The sequence below is a fragment of the Aethalodelphis obliquidens genome, unplaced genomic scaffold (genome assembly GCF_003676395.1).
Source record: "Aethalodelphis obliquidens isolate GAN/ISIS:26980383/991018 unplaced genomic scaffold, ASM367639v1 scaffold17, whole genome shotgun sequence".
Taxonomy (NCBI): Eukaryota; Metazoa; Chordata; class Mammalia; order Artiodactyla; family Delphinidae; genus Aethalodelphis; species Aethalodelphis obliquidens.
In genome coordinates, this window is record NW_020837961.1 from 24,466,759 (window position 1) to 24,494,431 (window position 27,673).

At 43.7% G+C, this 27,673-nt stretch overlaps 1 protein-coding gene across 2 annotated transcripts in view; it reads right to left on the bottom strand.

The window, feature by feature from the left end:
* Positions 1-27,673, bottom strand: part of ZNF827 (zinc finger protein 827) — a 180,212-nt gene that overhangs the window by 79,744 nt on the left and 72,795 nt on the right. For both annotated transcript variants that reach the window (XM_027117108.1, XM_027117110.1), the window contains exons 6-7: positions 4,593-4,832; positions 2,107-2,164 (exon numbers count right to left, since the gene is read on the bottom strand). In XM_027117108.1, coding sequence (XP_026972909.1) covers positions 2,107-2,164; positions 4,593-4,832 — 298 coding nt within the window. The remainder of the gene's footprint in view (positions 1-2,106; positions 2,165-4,592; positions 4,833-27,673) is intronic.

The window sequence follows — 27,673 nt, forward strand, 5'->3', positions numbered from 1 at the left end:
TTACGCACAATCTCCCAGCAACAGGAGAATTTAAGGATTGCTTCGTTTTTTGCCAAATGGCTAAAAAAAAACCCCTCTCTTCTACCCTGTAATTATGCTTCAGCTCCAGCCAAGGCAACCGAGGCTAGGTGGTGTTGTACATTTCACTTGTTTGGGGCTAGTTCAAACCTCCTCTTACCTCGTCCCAGAGAACACCTGAAAAGCATAATAACAGGGTCTCGCAGCATACCTTTCTGCTAGGTAAATATGATCGTGTAATCTTAAAGATCCGGCAGAAAGCCTCCATAGGAGATGGGGCTGGGGTCCTGCCCAGATCCCCTTTACCGCACTGGTGCACTCACCCCGCATCCCCAGGGGTGCCGGCTGCTCGTAGTGAGAACTGCCCTCCCCGTTGGAGCCCTCCCTCACCTGGCAGGCTACACATCCCCTGATGAAGTTAGTGGATAATGAGGGGGGACCAAGAGCTGGCCCCCTTACCTCAAGGCAGGATTTACTCTGTGGTGCAATTCATGCTCCAGAATTCTCTGCGGGAGACAACCGGTCCTAGAATCCTTGCTCAGCTCCCCTTCCCTCTCCAGCCCCATCCCATCCCTGCAGGTCCCTCTGAGAGCACGCCCTCCATAACACACCCGCACAGGGATCCCTGTCTCGGGCTCTGCTTCTAGGGAACCTGACCTGTGACACTTCAGGAAGCCTAGGGAAGCAACTTAAAACGGACACCTCTTATTTTTAATCTGCCGTCTTTCGATGTCTACCAATCTGGCCCATTTCATGTGTTTAGACTCACGAACATAAGCATAGATACCAAAAAAAAAAAAAAAAATAGCCTTAGGATTACATGGAGAAGGCTGCTGGAATCTATAGTAGCTCACATCTCCTATTTGGGCATCCAACTGAACAAAGTCCCCTCTCCATCCCCCAGACCCATTTCCCAACACAACGCACAGACCAGATGGAAAGACTCATTCCCCATCTGCGTACTTATACACGGAGGCAAGCCTAACACCATGCTTGGGTTAGAGTCAGGTTCTGTCCCTAATACTATATGAACCCTGTGCGCCTCTGTTTTAATTACTGTTTAATATTTGATAGTCCCAAACGCCGATTCACAGAGTTAAAAAGAAGCAAAGACTCGCGTTAACGGTGTTCAAATGAACACCGTTCATGTACCCGGTGATGGTCCGAGGTCGACTCATATCACATCCAAAGGAAAAACACTGTTGATCTTCCGTCGCAAGAATTAAATCACAAAACCAAGCAACGGCTCCCAGGAGGAAGAATCTAAGTTTGCTCAGGAAAGTGAAGTTCCTTGACTTAAAGCCTGCCAAGGGGGAGACTGCCTCTCCCCTGAGCCCCCTTTCCACAGAGGTGGGTCTGCACTCGTTGGCACCTGCCTGCAACAGTTCAGGTCTGGGTGGTTACGAGCCTCAGGATGGGTGGCAGTACTGACCCGTCCTTTTCCTTTCAGGCGGCAGACTGATGGGCAGCCCAGCCTGGCTGACCTTCTCTTAAACTGCCTTTGGCAAATGGAAAGCTTCCTTAACCTACAGTTGTTAGTGATGTCAGCTTTCCTGCAATTTCTGAAAGCATTGTCTTTCTTCTGCTTTTTACATTTTTGCCCTCCTAACAATGCAGTGAGTTAAAAAGCTGGGATGTCCCTGGTGACAAGTTATCAGTCCACAGCTGCAAAGCTACTTAGGAACACAGTTCAACCTCGGTCTACCCACTGACTGAGGCTTTCCTGAGATACAGACCCAGCTCCCAAATACAGCCACCCATTTCAACTCTCCGGTCAGGAAACTTCTGTCAAGAGGATAATATTGTCTACTTCACACAATCATTGTAAGGAATAAACAATAATAGCATAAGGAAAACTCTCCAGCAAAGTGACACATTTAGATGTTTAATAACTGTGAATGGCCTTCCCCCTTGGTGTCCTTTGCGTTTTGTGTTGTTTCCACCAACCAAAGTTCAAACACAAAATGATGATAAAGGCGTGACTTGAACCCAGTGGGAGAGAACAGTTTGAGGAATGTTGCTCAAACTGTGACGTGGGCCTCAAGGCCCCCAGAGGGAGTCTTCCGAGGGGACTCCACAGTGGCCTACCTGGTGGTCGTCCGGATGGTGTTTTCTTTCGTGTGAGTGTGCTCTTTGCTCACCTTCTCTGTAAAGAGAAAGGATGAAACAGACACCTCTTAGGTTGTTCTGACTCGATTTGTGTGTTTAAGGCTGAAGCAGAAACATCCTCCACATTCCTCTTTCTCTGTTGTGGTTTTCTTTTGGTTTCTTTTTTAAACATTCAAACCATTCCTGTCTTATTGGTAAAGACAGGCAACAAAAGCATGTCGATAGCATCCACCAAAATAGTTTATTAAAAACCAATCAAAGGGAAAGAATTACTAACAAAGTACAACTGTGTTGTCTGATTTTCATCAGGCCTCAGTAAGTACATGTACACACACACACACACACACACACACAGAGATGCACATAAAGATAGTTATTTCTCTTATATTTTTCCCCAGCTGAAAATGTCTGCTTTTCTCTGATTCAGCATGAAAACTGCAGTTGTTGCAACTGTTCCGCTTCTGACTTGGATGACAACCTTTAAGCATTCTGTATTGTCAGGCCTCTTTGTGAGACGGGATATAAAAACAAACGTAAGACCTCTGGGTGCGAGAGTCATCGAGTGCACATTCTGATAAATGTCACAGGGGACAAAAAGTATCATTAGACAAGAGGAGGTAAACTCTGTCTTGAGGTCTGAATCTACCAGCTGTCAGAAATTATTTAATTAGCTTTCAGGAACACAAAAGTTGACCTCTGGTCTTCCCCGTCCAGTTCAAATGTGCGGATTCTGCCCTGACGTTCACAGCGCTGGGTGGCTTCTTTTAAGTCTCCAGAGGAAACCTGGCCACCTCTACAAGGGTTTCAGATTTCAACAGCAGGGCAAGTGAAAAACTCCTAATCTTACGGATTTGGGGGACAATTTTAAACAAAGATATACGCTGTCCCGTGTTTTTTAACACTGGTCTGAAGCTGCTGTGTGCATATTTGCGTGGACAATTCCTTTCTGTCCGTTCAACAGTGACAATGAGGGTGAATCTGGATTCACAGGCAGTGTTCTTTCAGAGAGCAGGAAATCGGGGCTAAATGACTTGCTTGAGGTCACCCAGGCAGTCAGTGACAGCGCCAGGGTGAGAACTCTCAGACACAAAGTTTTTAGCTGATAGTAGACCATGATAATGTACTGCTAGAGACAGAGACTTTTTTCAAAGAATCACACTGGCCTCACTCTTGCAGATTTGAACTGCTAAATCATTTTCAAAGTTATATTGTTTTTAGAGATGCTTTCAGCCTGTTTTTTTTTTTTTTTTTTAAAGCAAAGCATCTTGCATGTTTGGAGTTTTTTTGGAACTTGCAAAGATCTATGTGGCCTATTCAGTTTACTGACTTAACTCTTTCCACGTCTCTGAGCTCTGCACAAACACAGTCCTTGTTTGAGAACTCCGAGGCTGCCATTTTCGGCACCGACTGATAACTTTACAGCTATGGGGGCGTGTCATGAGGCCAACGAGAAGGTGAGCTATCACGATGCCTTGCAGATTCTAGCTTCTTTCCTCTTTTCTGGTATTTTTCTTAGGGGAGAAAAGTCAGTACTTAAATAATGAGGCATTTAATGGGTGTTTTAAATCTGTTAGCCATAACAAAACAGAGTTTATCAAATATTAGTAACAAACTCTACTGATGCCTGAATTTCAGTATGTAGGCCAATGCTTGACCAAGGACAAAGTATCTGTATTTCTACATAAGTCTGAAACTTCTATGAGTCTCTTTCATCCATCTCAATCACATTCAAGCAATAACGGCACATTAAATTTGACAAAGAGCCTGCAGCTTGAATGAGGTGATAAAGAGAACAACTTAGGTTCTAGAACCCTCACCTATTCTATCAAGACACTTAGCTGAGCTGGAATAGGTGATTCCTTAGCTTTTTAATAGGTGATCACTTAGCTGATTCCTAAACGTTGACTTCTGAGTATTTGAAGTAGAAAAAGTTGGTTTACAGGAAATGTCCTACTATGTTATAGCTGGAAAAGAGTCCTCACAGTTTCATCTTTTGCCTTCCCCTTTCCTTGATTTTTTTTTTTTGGCAAGCTACCGTAACATCTCATTAATTCCGACCACACTAATTTGGAATTCACGGTAACTCAGTCACTGTTGGAGTAAACTGAAGTTTATCTTTTGCACATTAGGAAAACAAAAAAAAGGCCGTTAATCAGATCAACTGCCTAAACAAAATTAGAGGTGAGACGTTTAGTCCAGGCAACAGGGATCATTTGCACGCAGTTGAATAGGTTCCAGTTTCAAATGATTCTTAACTATTTACTAAAGAAAGTCTGGCAGGAGTCCTACCTGGCAGCCTTTGATGAACTCTTCGTTTGAGAGGTCGTATACACGTTAAAGTAACAAAATGGATTTCTGTCTAAAAAATCCTATAATGCTGGTGTTTTTACTTCGTTACAGTGGCTTTCCCTCCAATTAGTCCCCATTATTGACTTTTTTTTTTTTTTTTCCTCGAGGAAACGTACCTGACAGTTGAAAAAGAAGCTCGGAAGCCATCTTCACAGAGATGTCCTGACTGAAGAGGTTTCTCTCTGGGGGGACTCTGCTTTCTGGCATCTTCTGTAAGGGTTCAGTTTTCTCTCGCCCAATTAAAGTGCTATAGCCAGCACTGCGGCTGGGTGATATTGAGGCCTGCGAGTCCTGGATGTCCACCTCCATGGGTTCCTCTTTGATCTTCACCATCTGAGTGTCCTTGTAGCTTTCCGCTGCAAACAGGTGAATGAAGAACAAAAACGCCAGAGTTTCTTAATTCTGAACCAAACCCAGTTTCTAATCACAGAGAGAGCTACGAGCCTTGAGTCAGGGAGCAGTTTAGAAGACAGCGCCGTGGCACACTGGAACACAGTTTGAAAAACTTCTACTTTAATCGATCTGGTTTCCAGAAAAGGAAGGAACCTGAAGCTCAGAGAAATCAGGGGACTTGCCCAAGGCCACACAAATGGCAACAGAACCAGGCCTGCTGCTACAGATCTAGAACCAGGTTTCTTGACCAAAGTCTCCCAGTCACTCCCACACACTCCTTCCTCTCTGCCATGATGCTTCCAGGACTTACAGAGGACACAACGAATATCTGTCCTTGTTTTATAATGTACTCAATTTCAGTGAATCAGTTAAGAGCCAGCATATTCATACTATGATTTTCTCCCTCTATTTTGAAAGCTCTGATCAATGTTTTTTCTTTCTCTTCTAGGGCACCTAAATTAATAAAGGATAAATAGGGTTGATTCAACTGAGACGTTTACACCTTGCTGGGAGCTAGTAACCCTCAAGACCACCTAGGATGTTAATTGCAGCGCAAGGATTAACACTTAGAAAAACAGCGATCTTACAAGTTATAATAACAGTTCAACTTCCTGACTGCTCTGGCTTTAGGTGTGGCCATTGAATGTTTGGTCTTTAGTTTGAAACATACGTTTACTTTGCAAGGCTGGAGTGTCTTTATGTTCATACGTTCCTTAGAGCTAATGGGAGAACATCTTGGAAACAAGGTGGGACAATTAGCGCATTAATTTGGGTCACTTTAAAATAAGGCCACACTTTCAAATTGGTAAGCATTTATTAGTTATTACTGTGTCCTCAGCCTTCTGGAAAACACAGAAACCAAAAAGGATCTGATAGATAGACAAGACAGACAGATAGATAGATAGATAGATAGGGTAGTGTGTTGAGTCGTGGCCCCCCAAAACGATATGACTATGTCATAACCCCAGGAACTTGTGAATGTGACCTTATATGGAAAAAAGGTATTTGTAGATGTGATTAAGGATCTCAAGATAAGATGATCCTGGATTATCCAGGTGGGCCCTAAATCCAATGACAAGTGTCCATATAATAGACAGAAGAGGACAAGACACAGACACAGTGGAAAAGGCCACGTGAGGACAGAGACAGTGCTGTCAGACTGACTGTCTGTGTCTCCCCTCCAAATTAATATGCTGAAACCTAATCACCAATGTGACCATATTTGGAAGTGGGGCCTTTGGGAGGTGATTAGGTCATGAGGGAGGAGTCCTCAAGGATGGGGGTTAATGCCCTTATAAAGAAGACCCCGGACAGCTCCCTCACCCCTTCCTGCATGTGAGGACTCAGTGCAGAGATGCCTGACAATGAACTAGGAAGAGGGCTCTCACCTGACCGTGCTGGCACCCTGACCCTCGACTTCCAGATGCCAGGACTGTGAGAAATACCTGTCTGTTGTTTACAAGCTACCCAGTCTGTGATGTTCTGTTACAGCGGCCGGAACGGACTAAGAGAGACTGGAGTTTTGCTGCCACAAGCTAAGGATTGCCTGGTGTCACCAGAAACTGGAGGGAGTAGGGAAAGATTCTCCCCTAGAGCCTTCAGATTTCAGACTCCTGGCCCCCATTTCTGTTGTTTTAAGCTACGGAGTTTGTGGTAATTTGTGACGGATGGATGGATAGACAGACAGATATAACTAACTATAAGAGGCAACGTAAAGCAGGTGCTGATCTTGGGACAGTTAGGAGATACGACAGGGGAAATCTCATTGCTGTAAGCTGGGTAGTCAGAGAAAGCTACGCTCTCCTTGCCAAGGATGAGACAGGTGAAAGTCAAGTACGTGCGTACTTTATTGATTTGCAATAAAGAAGACAGTGGAGTACTTTAAATTAAATGATTAAAATTAATGTGGTGCTATCCGTAAGATCTCATGTAAGAAGTGTGCTAATTGTGCTTTTTTTCTTCCTGACATATTACACATGCTTCTCAGAGAAAACGACTTGTTTTTTGTCAGCAACTAAACTTCAGGCAACTGTTATATTTAATTTAAATCCTTTCCCCCTCCTGTATTCCTGCCAAGCTCTTTTCTTCTTTTTTCTCTGCATGTCTGTGAAGCTCAGAAAAACCAAGTCCATTGATTCAATCATGCTAAAAAAAAAAAAAAAAAAAAGAAGAATATAAAGCTTTCCAAGTTACATGCCTGGCTTCTCTGCCTTTATTTCTAGTCCCTGATTCTTTCCTGAGTACTGACGACACTCCCTGTCCACTTAGGGATTTGGGGACCTGACAGCCATCCTGACCTTCCCTTAGATCACCCATAGGTACAGTCACCCCACACAGTACCCTGTTTCTGTCCCCTCGAGCTACTTAGGATTTGGAAAATAAACAGTGGGGTCAGTGTCACAGGTACATAATGATGTCTCTGAACCTTGCAAGTCATTCCAAGGCCTGAAGACAAACACAAAGGGATACTAGAAAGAGATTCATTTTGTTAAAAAAATAAAAATCTCAACAACATAAAAAGAGCAAAGCTAGAAAGAAGCTCCATTATTTATATCCCCCAAACCCCCTTTCCCCCAGCTTTGCCCCTGGATTAAAAACCACCTGGCTCCCTGGTGGCACAGGGGTTAAGAATCTGCCTACCAATGCAGGGAACACGGGTTCGAGCCCTGGTCCGGGAAGATCCCACATGCCGCGGAGCAACTAAGCCGTGCGCCACAACTACTGAGCCTGCGCTCTAGAGCCCGCGAGCCACAACTACTGAGCCCACATGCCACAACTACTTAAGCCTGCACGCCTACAGCCTGTGCTCCACAACGAGACAAGCCACCGCAATGAGAAGCCCGCACACCGCAAGCAAGAGTAGCCCCCGCTCTCCGCAGCTAGAGAAAGCCCGCATGCAGCAACGAAGACCCAAGGCAGCCAAAAATAAACACATTAATAAATTAATAAAAAAAAAACCAAAACCAAAAAACCCACCTGGCTATTTGTGCCACCGGATTTAATGAAATCTGTTTTTAAAAGCTACTTGGGATAATTTCAAATATGACTTTCCATGAAGTGCTTTCTGCTCTTCCTTATGACAACTCTTGACTTTTCAACTATGCACAAAACACTGATCACTGAGTGAAGTAAGTCAGAAAGAGAAAAACAAATACCACATGCTAACACATATATATGGAATCTAAAAAAAAAAAAAGTTCTGAAGAACCTAGGGGCAGGACAGGAATAAAGACGCAGACGTAGAGAATGGACTTGAGGATATGGGGAGGGGGAAGGGTAAGCTGGGACCAAGTGAGAGAGTGGCATGGACATATATATACTACAAAATGTAAAATAGATAGCTAGTGGGAAGCAGCCGCATAGCACAGGGAGATCAGCTCGGTGCTTTGTGTCCACCTAGAGAGGTGGGAGAGGGAAGGTGGGAGGGAAACGCAAGAGGGAGGAGATATGGGGATATATGTATATGTATAGCTGATTCACTTTGTTATACAGCAGAAACTAACACACCATTGTAAAGCAATTATACTCCAATAAAGATGCTTAAAAAACCCCCCAAACCCTTTAGCATTTGTAATCTACCCGACAGACTCCAGACTCACCGAGAAGACTTTTCAAACTGACATCTCAATGGGCAAGTGAGACATGATTCAATAAATATTTTTATAGTCCTTGCTCTTGTATGCAATAGCATCATTGCCAAGTGTTTTCTTGCCTTTTTTAAAAAAGCAGGTTTCTCAACCTCAGCCCTATGGACATTTGAAGCCAGATACTTCTTTGCTGTGGGAGGTTGTGCTGTGCACTGTAGCGTGTTTAGCACATCTCTGGTCTCTACTCTCTACAAACGAGGAGTGCCAGCCCCCTAGCTGTGACAACTACAAGTAACTCCAGACATCTCCAATGTCCTCTGGAGGGCAAAACCACAGCTGTAAAGTTTTTGCCACACTCTTGTTTTCACCCCTTCTCCTCTTCCCGCCCCCAATTAATCAGGACCCAAGGCAAAGCAGAAAGAGGCAGCTCCTCCTAAGTTCCAACTTGGTTGATCACCATCTCAGGCCAGCTGGCCGAGGATGCGGGAGGCAGCTGACTTGGGAACAGAGTTTCTGCTACAGATCCCACTTGGTCCCCAGGCCAGCTCGCTCCCTGTTGCCTGGGGCGTCCTAACATAGCAATGGTTGAATACCTCACTCCACTCACTCTTAGCTTTGACTCCCAGGCCACAAATAGGAATTCAACTCCAGTGGGCTCTACTGCTACTTGAAGAGAGAACCTGGCATGTGGGAAGAGATGAGAGAGTGTTAACAGTGCCTGATGCCTGGGAGGGGGTGTAGGTGACTGTTTACTTCAACGCTTATTTGTCTTCTGTAATTTTTCTGTGATGAATATGGATATCTTGTCATTCACCTAATTTTTTTTTAAAATGGAAAACACATACACCCATAAAAAGATGCTCTTTCCTCTTTAGAAGTGTACAGAACAGTGTGCATGACTGGTAGCATTGGAAGTGTTGGTTCGTGGCTCCAACAAGCCCTATTCAAACTCTGCTTGGCAACAGAAGGGGAAGAAAGCAACAGGAATGCCATAATACTGTTTTCTTTCCTGCCTTCATAAACACAATATATATTAGCTATCAAACTGGATTATTTCATTCATCAGTCACTTGGCCATTCTGTAATCTTTTTTCTTTTTTTTTTTTTAACATTTTTACTGGAGTATAATTGCTTTACAATGGTGTGTTAGTTTCTGCTGCATAACAAAGTGAATCAGCTATATGTATCCATATATCCCCATACCCCCTGCCTCTTGCGTCTCCCTCCCACCCTCCCTATCCCACCCCTCTAGGTGGTCACAAAGCACCGAGCTGATCTCCCTGTGCTATGTGGCTGCTTCCCACAAGCTATCTATTTTACATTTGGTAGTGTATATATGTCAGTGCCACTCTCTCACTTCGTCCCAGCTTACCCTTCGCCCTCCCCGTGTCCTCAAGTCCGTTCTCTACATCTGCGTCTTTATTCCTGTCCTGCCCCTAGGTGTAATCTTTTATCAATGTCTACTATGTACTCAGAACTATGATAGATGATTCATGGGATTCAGAGACAAGTAAGACAAGGTTCTTGCCCTCAAGCAGTTTAAATCCAAATGAATGTATGATCAAGACAAGTATCAACAGCCCTCTCACACAAGAAGTGAAATTAAAACACAGTGTGGGAAGAGGGGTCGAGGAAGACCACGGACCAAAGCACAAAGGTGGAATTGTACTCGACCGGGGGCGTCCAGGGAATAGATACCACACTGTCCGTTCGGCTGGAGCGCCAACGTTGAGAGGTGGCGCTGGCTCCTTGGGTAAGCGGGACTCGTGAGGTGTCAGCGGAAAAGCAACTCTAGCTTTGTCTGCCGTTGTCTCTTTAAACCTGCCTGGTAGGAAAATGTTCCTCGCCTGGTTCTGGGTGAAATCTCAGTCAGGCCCATAACCCGATAATTCTTAGGTAATACAAAGCCTTACAGCCCTTTAAACAGCAAAGGAACGGTCTTGATTCGGAATCCGGAAGGCCCAACCCCACAGGTTAAGCCCCAGTTCAGCCTTTCCGCGAAGGTGATCCCAGCTCTTCCCTGGAAGGGCCCACAGGTCGCCTGTGACTGGGGGGAAACAGTGGGTTCTGCAGCCTCTCCCTGTTTTCTCACACCCTCCCCAGCACTCTAGCTGCCCTTCCTGAACCTACAACTGGAGAAGCAGGAGAGGGGAGGGGAGGCAAAGCTCTTCCCTCGCTGACCTGATCTAGAATGGTTGTAGCCGCTGGAGGCAAGCAGACATTTCTCTCATGGGATTCTCCCATCGGGTCTTCGGAGACCTTTAACCTGGCGGTGATCTCTCCCTGCGCCTCCTTTACCTGGCTGACCGGCCTCTAGCCTGGGCTCACTGATTTCCTCCACCACCTGTGGGGATCCACCTGTGGGCCTCCATCTCAAGGCAGGCACGGGTACCCTCAACTCTCTATGCAGCACCCCAAGACAGCATTTAAGACAATACCCCTGTTGACCCTCCTGTGGGAATCTGGTCCACACTGGGGCCTCCTTATTTAATCACACAAAAAGGGGGAGTTCAGGTCCCATGCAGCCCAGCAGCCTCTCTCTTCCATTCAGACACCAAGGCAATTTGCCCTCTCGATTCCCCAGGCTGGCATCAGGCACCAGGCCACCAGGCTCCCAACTGAGGAAAACATGGGACAAACTTCCCGGATGATGTCCCTCAAGCCACGCTCTCTAGATTTGCGATGAGAGACTGGTTCCCTTTCCTCCATCCCCAGTACCCTGCAGTGGGGGAATCACAGACCAGTTCTCTCCAAAAATCCCCTTGCCCAATCTTCAATAACCTCTCACTTTTATACTCTCTCCATTTGACCACGAGGTCCAAGAGGTATGTGTGTGTGTGTGTGTGTGTGTGTGTGTGTGTGTGTTCAAATATATATAACATAAGATGTATCTTTTTAACCATTTTTCAGCACACTGTTCAGTGGCATTAAGTACCTTCACATTGTTGTGCAACCTTCTCCAGAATTTTTCATCTTCCCCAACTGAAACTTTACCCGTTAAACACTAACTCCCCATTTCCCCCCTCTCTCAGCCTCTGGCAACCATCATTCTACTTTCTGACTCTAGGCCAGGAGTTTTCGTATTTTTAAAAATATTCTTCATGCAGTAACCTTGGTGCCGAAGCCAGATCTTCCATTTAACATACTGTTTAACAAAGAGCGTCAGATTATATTCCAGAGAAATTACACTGGAGAGGTAGGTAAGGGCAGACTATGGAAACTAAGATGCTGGGTCCGGAAGCCTGTCCTGAATGGGGAGCCGTCGGGGACCCAGCCTTTGGGGGGGTTTGCTTGGAGAAGCAGCATGATCAGATTACATTTCAGAAGGACAATCTGGCAGGGGCACTTGTACGGGATGAAGGGACTGGAGGAAACGGAAACGGGGCCGTTGATGGGGACTTGTAGTAATCCAAGCAACGAGATGCTGAGAGCCTGAACTAAAGGTCATGAGGGTAGAAAAGACTCACAAGATATTCCAGAGGTTGAATGCAGAGGCACTGGTGGTGGACCGAATAAGAGTCTGAATCAAGAATGAAGAGACCAATGTGAGAGTAATTGTGAAGAAACCTTGTGTATGGTCTGGACAAGGGAGAGGTGATATTAAAGGAAAATAACAATTCTCTGACTTTTAAGCCTCTGAGATTTGGAAAATGCTATCAATAAGAGTAGAAAAACAGAAAAGTTCGGTCGGGGAGAAACATGAAGGAAGATTTTCATATCTATTTTGGCTAAGTATCTGTAATTCCTGCCGGAAGTAGAGGTCATGATGGCTTAGAGGCAGTAAGATAAGAATCACTAGTGACAGACAGATTGGAAGTCATCTGAATCCAAGGGACTGGGTGAGATCAGCAAGGGAGGTTGCGTAGAGAGCGGTGGATGGGGAGGAAATGTTACCATCTACTCCTACAGAGGAGGAAGAAGAAAAGAAGCAAGGACAGGGACTTCCCTGGTGGTGCAGTGGTTAAGAATCCACCTGCCAATGCAGGGGACACGGGTTCGAGCCCTGGTCCGGGAAGATCCTACATGCCGCAGAGCAACTAAGCCTGTGCGCCACAACTACTGAGCCTGTGCTCTAGAGTCCATGTGCCACAACTACTGAGCCCGTGCGCCACAACTACTGAGGCTGTGCTCTAGAGCCCGTGTGCCGCAACTACTGAGCCCACGCACTTAGAGTCTGTGCTCTGCAACAAGAGAAGCCACCGCAATGAGAAGCCCGCGCACCACAACGAAGAGTAGCCCCCGCTCGCCGCAACTAGAGAAAGCCCGCGCACAGCAACGAAGACCCAACGCAGCCCAAAAAGAAAAACAAATTTTTTTTAATTAAAAAGAAGCGAGAAGAAGCGGAGAGGGAGTGGTCCAGCACAGCAGCCGTGTGCATAGAAAGCCAGAGAGAAGGGGGGTGAGGGTAGAGGCACGACCCACTCCTGCCCCTGGGCTCCTGCACCCCTACAGTGATTCCTTAGTTTCTGCCCTTTGTAAAAGCCCCAGCCCCACTCTCCCTGCAATACTGAACTACGCCAGCTGCCCGAATACGCCCGGCCATTCCTCACCTTATTCCCTCTTAAATACCCGGATAATTCCCTATATAGATTTCAAAATAACTTAGACGTCTCCTCTCTGAGCAGCCTTCCTTTATTTTCATCAGATGACACCTTTCCCTCCTCGGTCCTACCTCTAGATTGCTCAGATCTTGCCAACATTGTACTGCGCTGTGGTTATTGTCTACAGATTTCATTTCCCCTGTGGACTGAATGCTCAGTGACAGCCTGGTTTTGATTCATCTTTCATCCCCAGACTTTGCACATTTGATGCGATTAATAGCTGTTTGTCACCTGCATCACCTGAGTCAGAACACACAGTAGGTGTGCAATGCTCCTCTCCCTTCCCTGACTGCCGGAGACACTCTGTCTGCTGCAGACACTCACGTATGCTATGAACTTGAAACAAAATACGAAAGCATGCAGCATTGGCAGTGGCACTGAAATAAAAAACAAACATTGGCCATTCTCTCTCTGAACTGCCATCATGATCCTGAGCTGGTGTTTCTGAATAACAAGAAGCTTAAAAGAGCCTCTAGAAGCAATGCCAACGATGCCATCTGGAAACAATTCACTTTCTAGAGTGATACCCCTGTCAATCAGATAAATTAAAAATCTTTTATCTCCAACTTGCCATCCTGAAAGATACAAAGTTCTGGGTTGGGCACAAAAACATGGTCCAGGTAAAAAAAAAAAAGATTCCTGGAGGTGTCGGGTTCATTACTTAACACTTTGTGAATGACAATGCAGGTCAAAAGACCAAGTAAAGGGAAACAGATGACCAGGAACAAGAAAAGAGACTGCTTGGTAACACCACGCCATGGCAGTGCTTGGCTCACCGCTGGAATCTGATGAAGGCGAGCTGCTGTCTCCCTTTGCTTTCTCTTACTTAACTTTGTCCTTGCTAAAAGCAGCTGGTCCATACTCTGTAATAACCTGTATGGGAAAAGAATCTGAAAAACAATGGATATATGTATAGGTATAGCCGAATCACTTTGCTGTACACATGAAACCAACAGAACATTGTAAATCAACTAGACTCCAATAGGAAATAAAAATTAAATAAAAAAAATAAATACCCTTCGGACAAAGAGCGCATGAAGAGTTGGGCTGGGTTTCCTGGGTGACACAGGGAAAAGACCGAGCCCCAGCCCTGCTCGAGCAGAAATGGAAATGTTATTTCCCAGAAGTCTCATGCTCTCCATCATGCTTTGCATTCTCAGAGAGCAGCAAGGTGGGAGTGAAACAGCCTCTGGGCAGCCACGCCCTCACCCTATAACTGGGGCTGCGTCCCCAGTGCAAGGCACATAAACACAGTTCCGTTCTTGTTATGAAAATTAGGAACCTGATGCATAGATGCTGAGTGTGATTCTTCCTTGCCTCTCTCTTCTCCTACGCTGTCTCTCTTCAGGAGCCATCACATGGAACAGAAGGACATGCACATTGAGACAGGTCTGGAGTTCTTTAGAGGACTAGATTGGTACATGCTTCTGCATGGGAAGTTATATATTAAACTTCATTTGTCTGAATGGATAAAGGAGATGTGGTACATATATACAATGGAATACTACTCAGCCATAAAAGAGAATGAATTAATGCCATTTGCAGCAACATGGATACAACTAGAGATCATCATACTATGTGAAGTAAGTCAGAAAGAGAAAGACAAACACCATATGATATCACTTATATGTGAGATCTAAAGACACAGATGAACCTATCTGTTCACAAATGAACAGAAACAGAATAACGGGCATAGAGAACAGACTTGTGGTTGCCGGGGGAGGGGGCTGAGGAATGGAGAAGGAGGCTGGGGTGAGCAGATGCAAACTATTATATATAGATGGATAAACAGCAAAGTCCTACGGTAGAGCACAGGGAACTATATTCATTATCCTGTGATAAACCATAATGGAAAAGAATATAGAAAAAAGAATGTATATGTATGTATAACTGAATCACTTTGCTGTACAACAGTAATTAACACATTGTAAATCAACTATACTTCAATTAAAAAAAATAAACTTCATTTGTCTCTGCAGTGGTCCTTGGGGAGGTAAAAGGAAGGAAGGAAACCCATGCCTGGGGCTTATCCATGGCAGCTGCCACATTCCAGGAGAGGCAACACAGGCTCCTACTGTCCCTATTGGACACATCGGTCATCTGTTCCTGGGGAAAAAGAGAAGAAATGCTCTCCACAAAAGAAAACAGTGGTGCAGCAGTTTTTCTCTAGTTTTCCTAATACACAAGAACTTTCAAGAACAGCATTCCACTGCCTCTTCTTGGAACAGCACAATGGGAGACATTCTCCGGAATGAATAAAATGCATGGTCTCCGGACTTGAGGGTAACAGGCACAGCTGAGGGCACAGCTGCTAAATGGTGTGAGGTAGGGAATTGAATTTTTCCCCCTCAATTAAAAAAAAAAAGGAAAAAACAGTATTTTTCAACAGAAGAACCTTACAATGACCTCCACTACACACACACACACACACACACACGCACACGCACACGCACACGCACACACACACATTTCACCCAGAACTGCACAGAAGGAACTGAGCAAATCATGAGACCAAGCCAGTATCTATGAGGAAAACACGCAAAGCTCTACACAAACTTAAATAATTCATTAGATAATTAATTGATTAATTAAATCAGACCATCTTTCCCAGGTGGTGAAACCAATCTGCACAGTAATCTAAACATTAGGAGAATCTTGTTTAAAATGATGAAACGATGGGTCTAGGTTTTTTGTATGCTTCTTCCTTCTTCTCTTTCTCTTTCTCTCTCTCTCTTTCTCTCTCACACACACACACACACACACACGCACACACCCCACATTTTTTATTCCTATAACAATTTCAAAGACATTTTATCAGAATTGGCCCTTTGAATTGGATCAGCAAAACCATAAGAGAACTTGCATTTCCCCTCTTTATCAGTACACTACCTGGCAACTTAGGAAGGAGAATTAACAAATGTCTGAAGAGTGAGCTGTGCACACTAGAATTCACAATTAAGTGGACAGGGGTAAGCAGGAGGTCAACCCAGAAAGACAAACTAAGGAACACCCAGTGTTCCATTTTATTAGTTGTTCTGTGTCTGCAAGGAAAAATCTGCCCTAAAACAAACAAACAAAAAAACAACAGAACTCAAACTTTAAAGATCATAAAGAGTGAGTGAGACCTGGAAGTTCACTTTCAGGGATCCAAGAAACATATCATTTTCCATCAGAGCAAAGCACTTGAAGTTTATTCTTCTGAGCATTCTTCAATTAGTCTTCACCTCCCTGACATCAGCAAGCAACGTAAGAGGTCCTCGTCTGAGATAACTCAGCTGGGCGTTTGCCAGTGTTTTCAGACTGGCCATAAAACGGGACCCAGAGCTGCAGCACAAGTTCTGGAATTGATTCAGGGTATGACACTGCCCAGGGTTAAACTACACAGGGGGCTCCCTGACGTAAAGGAAGGTCCCTCAGCCCGGCCATGGGGAGGGTGATCACAAGTCAGAATACGTCCATCACACATAACAAATGCTGCCTTCAATTTCACTTTCGTCCCAAGGACAAGAATTAAAATCCTTGAGTCACTGGGGGCTCCGGGAGATCAGCTTCTCCAACCAGCAGACGACGTGGAGGGGTCCAGTCATTATCTGTTGAACTCTGAGTGTCCCGGTGTTAAAGTAAAACCTCTCCCAATCGTCTTGTTTTCTTTTCATTTGATGATTTCACGAGGAATTAGCTAAAGATGTGCATTTAAACTGTAGGTCTGCCATTTGGTAACGTTCCAAATGATCTCATTTTTAAAAAATTAACCTATTTTTCATCTAACGTCCAGAATATACTCTTCTTGTCTCACATTAAAAAAAGAAAAAAAGAAAGAAAAAGGGTCAATTAAAGTATCTGATCTAAGCCTAAAGCGATTTAACGTCATTATCCTTTGCCATTTAATAAATCTAAGTCCTGTCCACCTCATCTGTTGTGATTAATAGGCCTTTATATATCTTTCTATGAACTTGAATGCAGGAAGGGTGGGGGGGGGTGTGTGCATGTAGATTTTAAACAGAACTTCTGAAAGATTCAGCAGAATTCCTGCTGACATAAAAAAATGACCAAAAAGCAGGATCCATCTCTGTCCGGTGATGGGTTGGCCATTGCTTGATACTCAGGGAGGAAGAGGGAGTCTTTAATGCCCAAGGAAAGGAAGGAGCAAATGAAGAGTTTTATTTCAATAACTGAGAGTTTTACCAGACTTTTAAATATTTTCCACTAACAGATGGTAAAAGGGCTTTAGTATATGCAGACAAGTTTAAAATGCTTTTCTTAGGTGGTGCTAAATATTACTGAATCGTGTCCCAAGGATATCTCTGTTGAGAAGCCCTGACTGCTTTTCTTCCATCGGTCAGTGTTTCCAGCAGGCAGGGAAGGGCTGGTAAGATGGTGCAGAGAGCAGAACACTGCATAATAACAGAGACTGGGGCCCAGGCACGACCCAGAGTAAGCACGGGCAGCCGTGGATGGGGTGGGAAGAGAACGCAGGCTCACGCAGGAGAGGACACTGTCTTGTTCACCTTGGTGTCCCTAGTGCCCCAAATGGGGCTTAGAAAATAGTAGGGGCTCAATAAATAGTGCTGAATGAATGAGTACATGAACGAAAACAACAACAACAAAAAGAAAGACCATAAAGAAGAAAAGGAAAGCTATGATGAGAAGTAGAGAAGAGCTAAGGTACAGAGTTCATTTAACCCCCTTTACAAACTTTTGCCAAAAATCAAAGCCCTCATGGCCAATGATACATGAGCCTCTGCTTACGATGGGGCAACATCCTTGGTACCATGCCTGTGGGAAACCTTGGAGTGGGGACCAGACCATGTGACGGTGGGAAACGTTCCCTCTGGGCTCTAATTCCTCATACTTCTTGGAGACATGGAGTACACGGATAGTCTCCAAATGCATTTTAGCTGGGTTTCAACCTTCTTTTCCAAATGTTTGAAAAATCAAAGCTACTTGCAAGTAACGTAAGTGACTCATCTCAATGTCCCTTCCTCTCTCTGTTCCTGTGTCGTCTCTAGTGCAGGTGGTGAAGAGTGACAAACAGTGAACCAGGAGCATGGGGACAAGAAGGCGGGACCCCTAAGTGAGAAGTAGGCCCTCATGCTTGATCTCTCCCTGTTACACATGGGCTGAGGACTTCAGCCCTGGGCATCTCCAAGAAAGCTGAGGAGTCACGTAGGAAAATCTGTCTAACATGAACAACGTTTTGTAGGTGAAACTATGTTATACAGTATTAGGGTGGAATAAACATACACACTACAATGTATAAAATAGATAACCAGCAAGGACTTACTGTATAGCAGAGGGAACTTTACTCAATATCTTGCAATAATCTATAATGGAAAAGAATCGAAAAAAGAATAGGGCTTCCCTGGTGGTGCAGTGGTTGAGAGTCCGCCTGCCAATGCAGGGGACACGGGTTCATGCCCCGGTCCGGGAAGATCCCACGTGCCGCGGAGCGGCTGGGCCCGTGAGCCATGGCCGATGAGCCTGTGCGTCCGGAGCCTGTGCTCCGCAACGGGAGAGACCACAACAGTGAGAGGCCCGCGTACCACAAAAAGAAAAAATAAGTGCAGAAGAAAATTATCTACATAACACACAGTAGGTTGGCTGTGTAAGCACTGATGAATCCCAAGTGAAGATTTCTGCCACTATTTAAAGGTGGAGGCAACCTACTGTGAGACACAATGATTCTGCTTCCAAGGTAAGTCCCACAAATCACTGCCATTTCACCTTTAGTCCCATTAATCCTTCAGCTCTGCTAAGGGTCTCTCTTCCTCTCGACCAGAGGGCGATTAAATATACATTTGGCAACGTGGACGTGGACCACAGGAAGCCTCCAGAAAGGCTGTCCCCCTGATTGCTCCGACTCCAAAACAGTAGGAAGAGTTTTGGTAGCGACAGGAGAGAAGCAAGTGTGTGTGTGTGTGTGTATGTGTGTGTGTGCGTGTAGCTGGGTTTACGGGGCTAAGGTTGGCAGTCAGAGGACATAAGGAAACACATTCGTGATGTATTCTTTAAAGAGTGATCCTCACCACTTGATTCTGGACATAAGATAAGAGATGGTGGGTCACACGAATATTCTAACATTGCCCCCCACGTCTCCAGCTGTGGAGATAAGTGATACAAGCATGTGGAAGCCATGAGAAACCAGGAAATGTGCTCGAATCCAACTGCAATCCCATATTTAGAAAACAGGAAGTAAATCAACTCACAGCACGAACTCAAGATGGCCTCAAGATGGGGAAATGGATACATGGGTGGAGTAAATAGAAGACTTATTAGGAAGAAGACCAAGAATGTCATAGGTCCTCACACTTTGATAATGAGAAAATACCACTCTTCAAGCCTCCATCTTCCTATCAGAGTAACAGAAGTCAAAAGGGAGAAATAGTTCTCTTCAGGAAAGTTTTCCATTCTTGGGCTAATATAGACACTCCCCGGCCCAATGGAAATGGGTTCCATCAGTCTCACCCTGTGTGTATCTTCCGGTGCTCAATGTGGCTGATGGGCCCGAGTACCATCACCCAGTTGGGCTCCAGGTGGGATGTGGCCACTCAGCAGCAGACAGAGGATTCCCTTCTCCAGAGGTAGGGCTGTGATACCAGCCTGTAGCCAGACGGGCACAGAAACCATGGGGTTTAATTATACATGCAAATGTTCCCCTTCTTTGACATGGATAAGTTAAAGGTTAATATGGCAATGAGAAGAAAAACCATCGTGGAATGAGAATGTTTTAGATCTCTCACTGAGGAAAATAATGACCGTGCTCTCCCTCACAAGACCGTAACTGTGGTAATATATAGCCAAAGAGTCTGAGGGTAGGGTAGGAGCCATAAAAAGCAAAGAGTGGTGTAAGAGATTCTAATGCAGTGACAAGATGCACAGCTTCTACCTGGCAGGGAAATTTGTCCTCTGAGAGAAAAATGGAAAAGAATGTTTGACTGGTTACACAAATATTTGCATTCACACTGCAATCGGCTCCCTCAGAAAATAAAGCTTCTTGTTAAGAGTTGTCACCATCAAATAGTACTTACTAATGGCCTCTCTGTGCTACTGTTTGTGTCATGTCTGTAGAAATGTTTTTTTTATTTCTATCAGAAAATGACACAGGAATACAGGAGACGGGCACGCTAGGCCAACTGCGATCACATCTCCTCGGTGCCATTCTCAGTTATTTTGCTCAGTATTGTAAAGGATCTGGAACCCCTTCACCACGCCCAACCCCACCTTGCACCCCTTGCCTTACAGCCTTCCATGCCCCAGTCCAGCCAAACAGAAACGGCATCTGTAATGAAGCTGGAGCCTATGAAATTCCTTTCTGAGCTTTTGCCTGGTTTCTGAAACACAGGCCAATACAAATTTTTGTAGCTATATTAACCTATGTGCTCTGCACCGGGGAGATGATAGTAAAACAAGAGCCCTTTTGAGTCCGGCCTTTCTGAGGCCCAGGACTCATTGTGGGAGGTGAAGGAAGCCAGGTCAAGAAAGCAAAAGGGTGGCCAAAGGGTGAGGGCTCTAAGGGGAAAAGGAGGCGCAGAGGCGCTGGCCTGGGGTGTGAGCCCAGAGAGCTCCCCGGGAGGTGCGGGAAGCAGAAGCCGCCACTCAGGTATATGGGCTCGGGGATTCGGAAGCTGTGTGTGGAATCCCAAAATAAGTAGAAGGGGGCTTACTAGTCAAGGAGTGAAGGTAACACCAGTTATGGTGGGAGCTTCTGTTAGAAGCAAGTCCCCTCTTCTTGCTGGGAAGAGAATGGCCCTTCCAGAGCTGCATACAGCTATTTCCCACTCTGTCCTGTCTAAACAACCAGATAAATAACACCAAGGTATACCCTCTGAGCTTAACAAAATCTAGACCTTCAAGAAAGGAATTCTCTGGATATATACACAGGTTACATTTTTATCTTATTAAAGTGATCTATTCCGTTTATGTAAGAGTTTCTGCACTCCAAACATCTGCAATTCTCACTGAGTTTTCAAGCGCTAAAAAAAAGAGCCTAATTGCTTATTTATGATTTAACTCCCCCAGTTATGGGTTGCTGTGTGTGTGTGTGTGTGTGTGTGTGTGTGTGTGCGCGCGCACACACACACACGTATATCCTGAGAGTAGCTTAGGATATATATGGCAATGACAAAGTGATCTCCTCATTAGTTGTAAGACCACTGTTGGTTATATTCATTAAAAGTCATTTAAAAAGTGGACATATGGATATCCTTTGCCATCAGCTGAAGTACAGAATGCTATAGCAAAAACAGAAATCAGGGAGGTCAAGTTAGCTTTCATAGGCTTTATATCTGAAAACTAAATATGGTGCTAATATACATAAAGACAGGTTTTCATGTTAATATTAAACAAGTCTTCATTTTTTACCCAATTTTTGGAATTATGGAAATGCGATAATTCCTTAATTATCACAAGCAACAAGCAACAAAAGGAAAGAGAGATAAATTAAAACCTTTTGAGCTGCAAATACCATCAAGAAAGTGAAAAGACAACCAGCAGAATGAGCGAAAGTATAATATTTGCAAATCATACATCCGATGAGAGACTTACATCCGGAATATATAAGGAACTTTTACAACTCAAGAGTAAAAAGACAAATAACTCAATTAAAAAGTTGGAAAAGAACTTGAGTAAACATCTCTCCAGGAAATATATACAAATGGCCAATAAGCACATGAAAGTATGCTCACCGTCATTAGTCATCAGGGAAATGCAAATCAAAATCACAATGAGATACTAGCTCACACCCAGCATGATGGCTATAATAAAAAAGACAGACAATAACAACTTTTGGCAAGGATGTGGAAGAATTCAAACTCCCGTCCATTGCTGTGGGGATATAAAATGGTGCAGCTGCTTTGCGAAACAGCTTGGCAGTTCCTCAAAATGTTAAACGTAGAGTTACCATTTGACCCAGGAATTCCACTTTGAGGTATATACCCAAGAGAAACAAAACATATGTCTACACAAAAACTTCAGATGTCCTTATCAGCAAAAGTTGGGCAACAACCCGAATGTTCAACGATGGATGAATGGATAAACAACATGTGGTATATTCATTTTATACCATGTATAAAATTAGTATTGCATAATTGGTATATCCATTCCAATAATATCCGATGGAATATTATTCAGCCTTAAAAAGGAATAAAGTACTGATGCATGTTACAACATAGAGGAGCTTTGAAAACATTATGCTAAGTGGAAGAAGAGACTTCTTGGGTAATTACATTCATATGGAATGTCTACAATACAAAAATCTATTGAGAGGCAGTAGATTAGGAGCTGGGAGAGTATTTGGTGTAGATGGGAGGTAAAGAGTGAGTGCTAATGGGTATAAAGTTTCTTTTTGCGGGGGATGAAATGTTCTGTAATTAGATGTGGTGATGTTTGCACAACTCTGTCAATATACTAAAAACCACTGAACTGCACACTTTAAATAGGTAAATTTTATGGTATGTGAATTATATCTCAATAAGGATGTTGAGAAAGTGGGATGGTATTTAAAAAAGCAGTCTAGAAGTCCCCTCTGAGACATAACAATCTGAGATATGTATATATATATATATATATATATATATATATACATCATTAGAAAATTAGAGTACTGGGTTCAGTAGGTTTCTCCAGGTGCTCAAAAAAAGCTGAAGTGAAGAAAAGCATTTTTCAATTGCAGACTGATTAGACTAGGCCATTTTGACATTTTCATGCTTTCAAATTCCTCAGCACCACCTATTTGACAATGGGATAAATAGACAATATTAATTAAATAAAACACTTTTTTAACTGATGCTTCTAAATTACTCTTTAACTCTTTTATAGCTGGCTAACGTGTCCACCTGTTCACTTTAGGAGTGTGCTCTACTTTCCACCGTAAGCAAGGAGAATCACAGGAAATAGGTAAAACTAGGCCTCCCATGTTCCTTCCACTGTCCAATTAAATAACCCGTAAGTCTGAAGCAGGGAAACGAGAGATGACATGAATATAAACTGAAGACACCTATTTTCCATCCTTGCAGATAATTACTGAAGTCATAGCTTATAAAGTTTGATAGACTACGATTTTCCAAGGGAGAAGTATCAAATAGAACAGTGAATAGTTTGTGCCCTGAGAACTTATTTAGCTAAAATCCCTACTTTATCTCAAGGAATTCTTTAGAATAGCAGAGTCTCTTGTTGGGGCTGAGGGCGGGGAGCTTGCCCCTCCTAAAGGAATGCACACGTTGCCCAGGAATAATCCTGAAATTTAACAGCAAAGCACATGGGAAAAAAGCAGCATTATCTGAGGCTAACAACCATCGCTATCTTCATTTATTAGGTACATGTGCCCTTCTAAAAAAGGTTCCCAGATACCATTATTTCCTAATAAATGAAAAAGAATCTCCACTGAAGACAGATGATTCTTTTTAAAAGGCAAAATGTGCATTTAAGAGAGCTTTCTTCTCTGTCAGTTTCAACCCAAGGCACTCTTTTTTGGATGGACCAAACTTATTTCTCCAATTAACCATTTCCTCAGCACAATGCTTCTCAAAACTTAGCTTTCAGAATCACTTGTAGGGTTATAAAGAACTCGAGAGTTTCAGCTGGGTCCACAGTAAACCTCAAGAATTTGCATCTCTATCACTTCCCTATCTTCTCCAACTCATGCTGATTCTGCTGGTCTGGGGACCACACTTAGAAGCAGGGCCTCAGCACATACAGAGTTGCTGCTGGGTAGGCTGAGTCCTGGCTGGGCAGTCTTCTCCACCAGAAAGGAAAGGCAAGCATCACCCAAAGGTCTAAACACATTTACATTCAATATTTAAATAACAGCAATGACCATAATCTCCTCCTCGAACTTTTGGGGTTAGGACATATTGCTTATCTTCCTGGTCTCACACTACCGTCACTCTTGCCCATCCAAGGTGTGTTTCTGGGGATTCTTCTCCTCCCAGCAATCCTACATGACAGCAGCCACGTCTGCTCAACATGCCCTTATTCGTAGATACAGTGGAAGTTTCCACTGGTAGGCCACAATTGGAGCTGAGGCAATCAGCTGGAATTTGGGATTGGGACTAAGAAATTTCTGTTTAGGGACTTCCTTGGCGGTCCAGTGGTTAAGATTTCGCCTTCCAATGCAGGGGGTGCAGGTTTGATCCCTGCTCAGGGAGCTAAGATCCCACACGTCTCACAGCCAAAAAAGCGAAACATAAAACAGAAGCAGTATTGTAACAAATTCAATAACGACTTTAAAAATGGTCCACATCAAAAAAATCTTAAAAAAAAAAAAAGACATTTCTGTTTAGCTGCTCTTTTGAACAGGGGGTATACTCAGAAGCCGATGGCAACTGTCATGTTCCACCATGTGGGCTGGATATCAGAAAACGTCCATCTGTATGTGCAGAGAAGCAGGGATGAGCAGGGACCTCCTGGGCTCCATTCGGTCTTCCAGTCCCTGGCTTCAGTGGAGGCCTGACACCCTGCTGCATCCTTACCTTTGCGTTCATTCCAGAAGTTAACCCCAAACCTGCACCTTCTATTAAATTCCTCTTTCCTACCTAAACTAGCTGGAGAGGATGTGTTACTTACAACCAAAAGGGCCCTAATTAAAACTGTTAACAAAGTCATTCTCTGGGTACCTTTCCTCTCTGCTTCAGTTCACCTCGGAGACTGAATTCACCTTAAAACTTCATCCTAGCCAAGTTACCTGCTTCTAAATATCTCTGCACTAAAGCCCTTTCTTACGTAGGTGATTCCCTGAACCCTACATCACTATGTATTTCAAATCCAGGACCTGCCTGGATTCCTCTACAAGAGGCAATTATAATTTATATTTCTCTCCAAGACTAGGTGGGGATAAATGAATATAAATCAGCAATGAATATAAATCGATGCACTTTCCCTCTGTGAGCACAGAAAAAGGAAAACCCATAGATGTGTTTTGAATCAAGGTCTAATGTGAGGTTTTATTTACCATGTTCGATCAATTTAAATGTTTAATTTTTCATTAATGTTTCTGAATAGCTCCAGCTTTCCAGCTACTTATGTTTTGTGGGATTCATCTTTTTAAATAGCATTCTTATCTACTACTTCTTGGTTCAACCATACATGTGGTACATTTTATACATGCATGACCGAGGTAGAAGGGGCATTTCTTTGTTTCTTTGAGCGTAGCGACTTCTCTTTTTTTCTTTATTGAGGTATAGTCGATTTACAATATAGCTACTTCTTTTAAAGCACAACAGAGACAGAGCAGATAAAACTCTGGGTCACTTCGAGCATTACGTCACATCTGTGATAACACATTTGTTCTATAAGTTTTCAAAGTCACTAGACGTTGCAAAACCAGAGATTAAGACTGACGTGATTCTCTTAGTCTGTCTGATGTTACCTAGCCTCTCTATTGGACTTCAGAATCTTGGCCTCCTTAAATCAAGCCTTCTGGGAATTATCTTTGGCAAATATACACTTAGCAGAAAAGTCTGATTATCTTGGCTTTCTCATGTCAAGTAACAACAGGTAGTCCCAGACACCCAGTGGTTTCTTTAGAGTGGGTTGCTTTCTTTATGGTAATCAATTTACTTGGCCCAGCTGTCAAGCACTTGACTGCCCAACTGACAACTGGAAATAGGAAGGAAGAAACCTCAGATTTTCCTAAACACACAGTTAATGAAAAATTTCACCTGGTTGTTAACGCATCTGTGTTTTCCCCATAAAACATAAATGTTAATTCGGAAAACAATATGCCTACAGAGGCTTCTCCACCTAGGAAAGTTTCACCTGATATTTGACCTGGCCATGTGCCCAACATCCATCGTGAAGGAGTTAACATAAATGAATTTTAAACCGGAAATGAGGCAGCCAAGTTGTTGACTAGTTTCCTCTTGTTAATTCAAGGAAAAGACTGAAAGGGCCTAAACTACGACAGGTCGTAGCATTGAATCTCAAGGAAATAAGTAAGAGAGATGAAAAATCCTCTTATTCCACATGGTAGCTATTCTTTGGGTCAAAACTGAAAGAAGGAAGAAAAATGTATGAGAATACATGGGACATACTTTTCTCACCTAGCTCTTCCTAACCATATGGATTTTCCCCAGCAGGACAGAAGACCATAAATGAAAATTAGCAAGGCAGGGACTTCCACCCACAGGAATACCTGCATCAGGGCTTTGGGGTATTAGACGGGGAGCAGCCCTGACTACCTGTACAGATGCTTTGAGAAACGCATGACTACTCTTGTCTATACAGAGACAGGAAATAGCATGGAAAGGGGGGCTTCAAGACACTGACAGGTCCTTTCCTCAGATGGCTTTCAGGGCATAAACATGGAAATTGTTAAAATTATAACTTGAGGAAAGACAGCATAGGTGGTTTTTTCCTAACATCTTCCTTCTTCCAAGAGCACTGATCCACCCGTGATTAGAAACCCTAATATCCACTTTAAACCTAATAAAGGGTGAGTCCCCTTTTACCTTGCGGCTTCAGAATGAAAAGACATTTGTTTTTTTTTTAAGTCACATTCCTATTTTTAGGGCTGACTTGGAAACTTCTTCGCAGTTTAGTGACCACAGTCTGCTAGACTGTCGAAGTATGAAGTTCCAAGGGCAAAGCACTGATTGAATGAATTCCATTGCCCTGGATGACTTCTGACTAGACCACAAGCATCTAGAAGGTAGGGTCTGTGATGCATATTTCTTTGACCTAAGTCAAAGCATACGGAATACTGGAAAATTTTTTCAGGGCAAAACAATAATTATCTAGGTCTTCAAACAACTTTTCATTTCCACAGCATGAAGCAGGGCAGATGCCCTTTGGAAACACGACCATGTCATCCATTCAACTATTGCCTTTCTTGTTTTGTTTTTCTAATTTTTGGTCACGCCACACACCTTGCAGGTTCTTAGTTCCCTGACCAGGGATGGAATCCGTGCCCTCGGCAGTGAAAGCGTGGTGTCCTAACCACCGGACGACCAGGGAATTCCAGATTCAACTACGGTCGAACCCCACAGCACGTGTACTCACTAACACCCAACATAAGCATTTAGAAGAGCCATTGCTGACCACAAATATCATTAAATGTGCATGGCTGCTTAGCTATATTCTATTTTGGGAATCTCTTATTACCTAGGAAATGATTTCATACTTCATTGTCTCAAACTGCATCATCCAAAAGAACCAAGATAAAATGTTTTCCTTCGAGAACATCTTTCCTGAAATCTCATTATTGCATATTATCTTTTGGTGCCACCCTAGTTTCCTCTGCTCACCATGCTGGCTGCACAGTAAACTCTGAAATAGAAATACTGCACAGTGGAATCTTACCACCAGGAGGGGATAGGAGTCACTGTTGGAAGAGCGTGAAAGTCTATGTTATGGGAGAAGCATTAGAGAGCTGTGTAACCTCTCTGAATTGACTGGAAAACCAACAGACAGATTACTGTATGTCACCGAGACCTTTTGACACAGGGGGAGGGTTCAAAGTATGTGGGCTCGAACATCATTTTTTTAAACTTGCAGCTTTTAGCAATTAGCACGATCTTGCTAAAACTCCCATTTACATAGGAGAAGCTGCGTTATCACTGCGAAGTTTAGAAAAATGGGGCGACAAGGTAACAACTGTATTATGCTTTATCTGTAACAAAT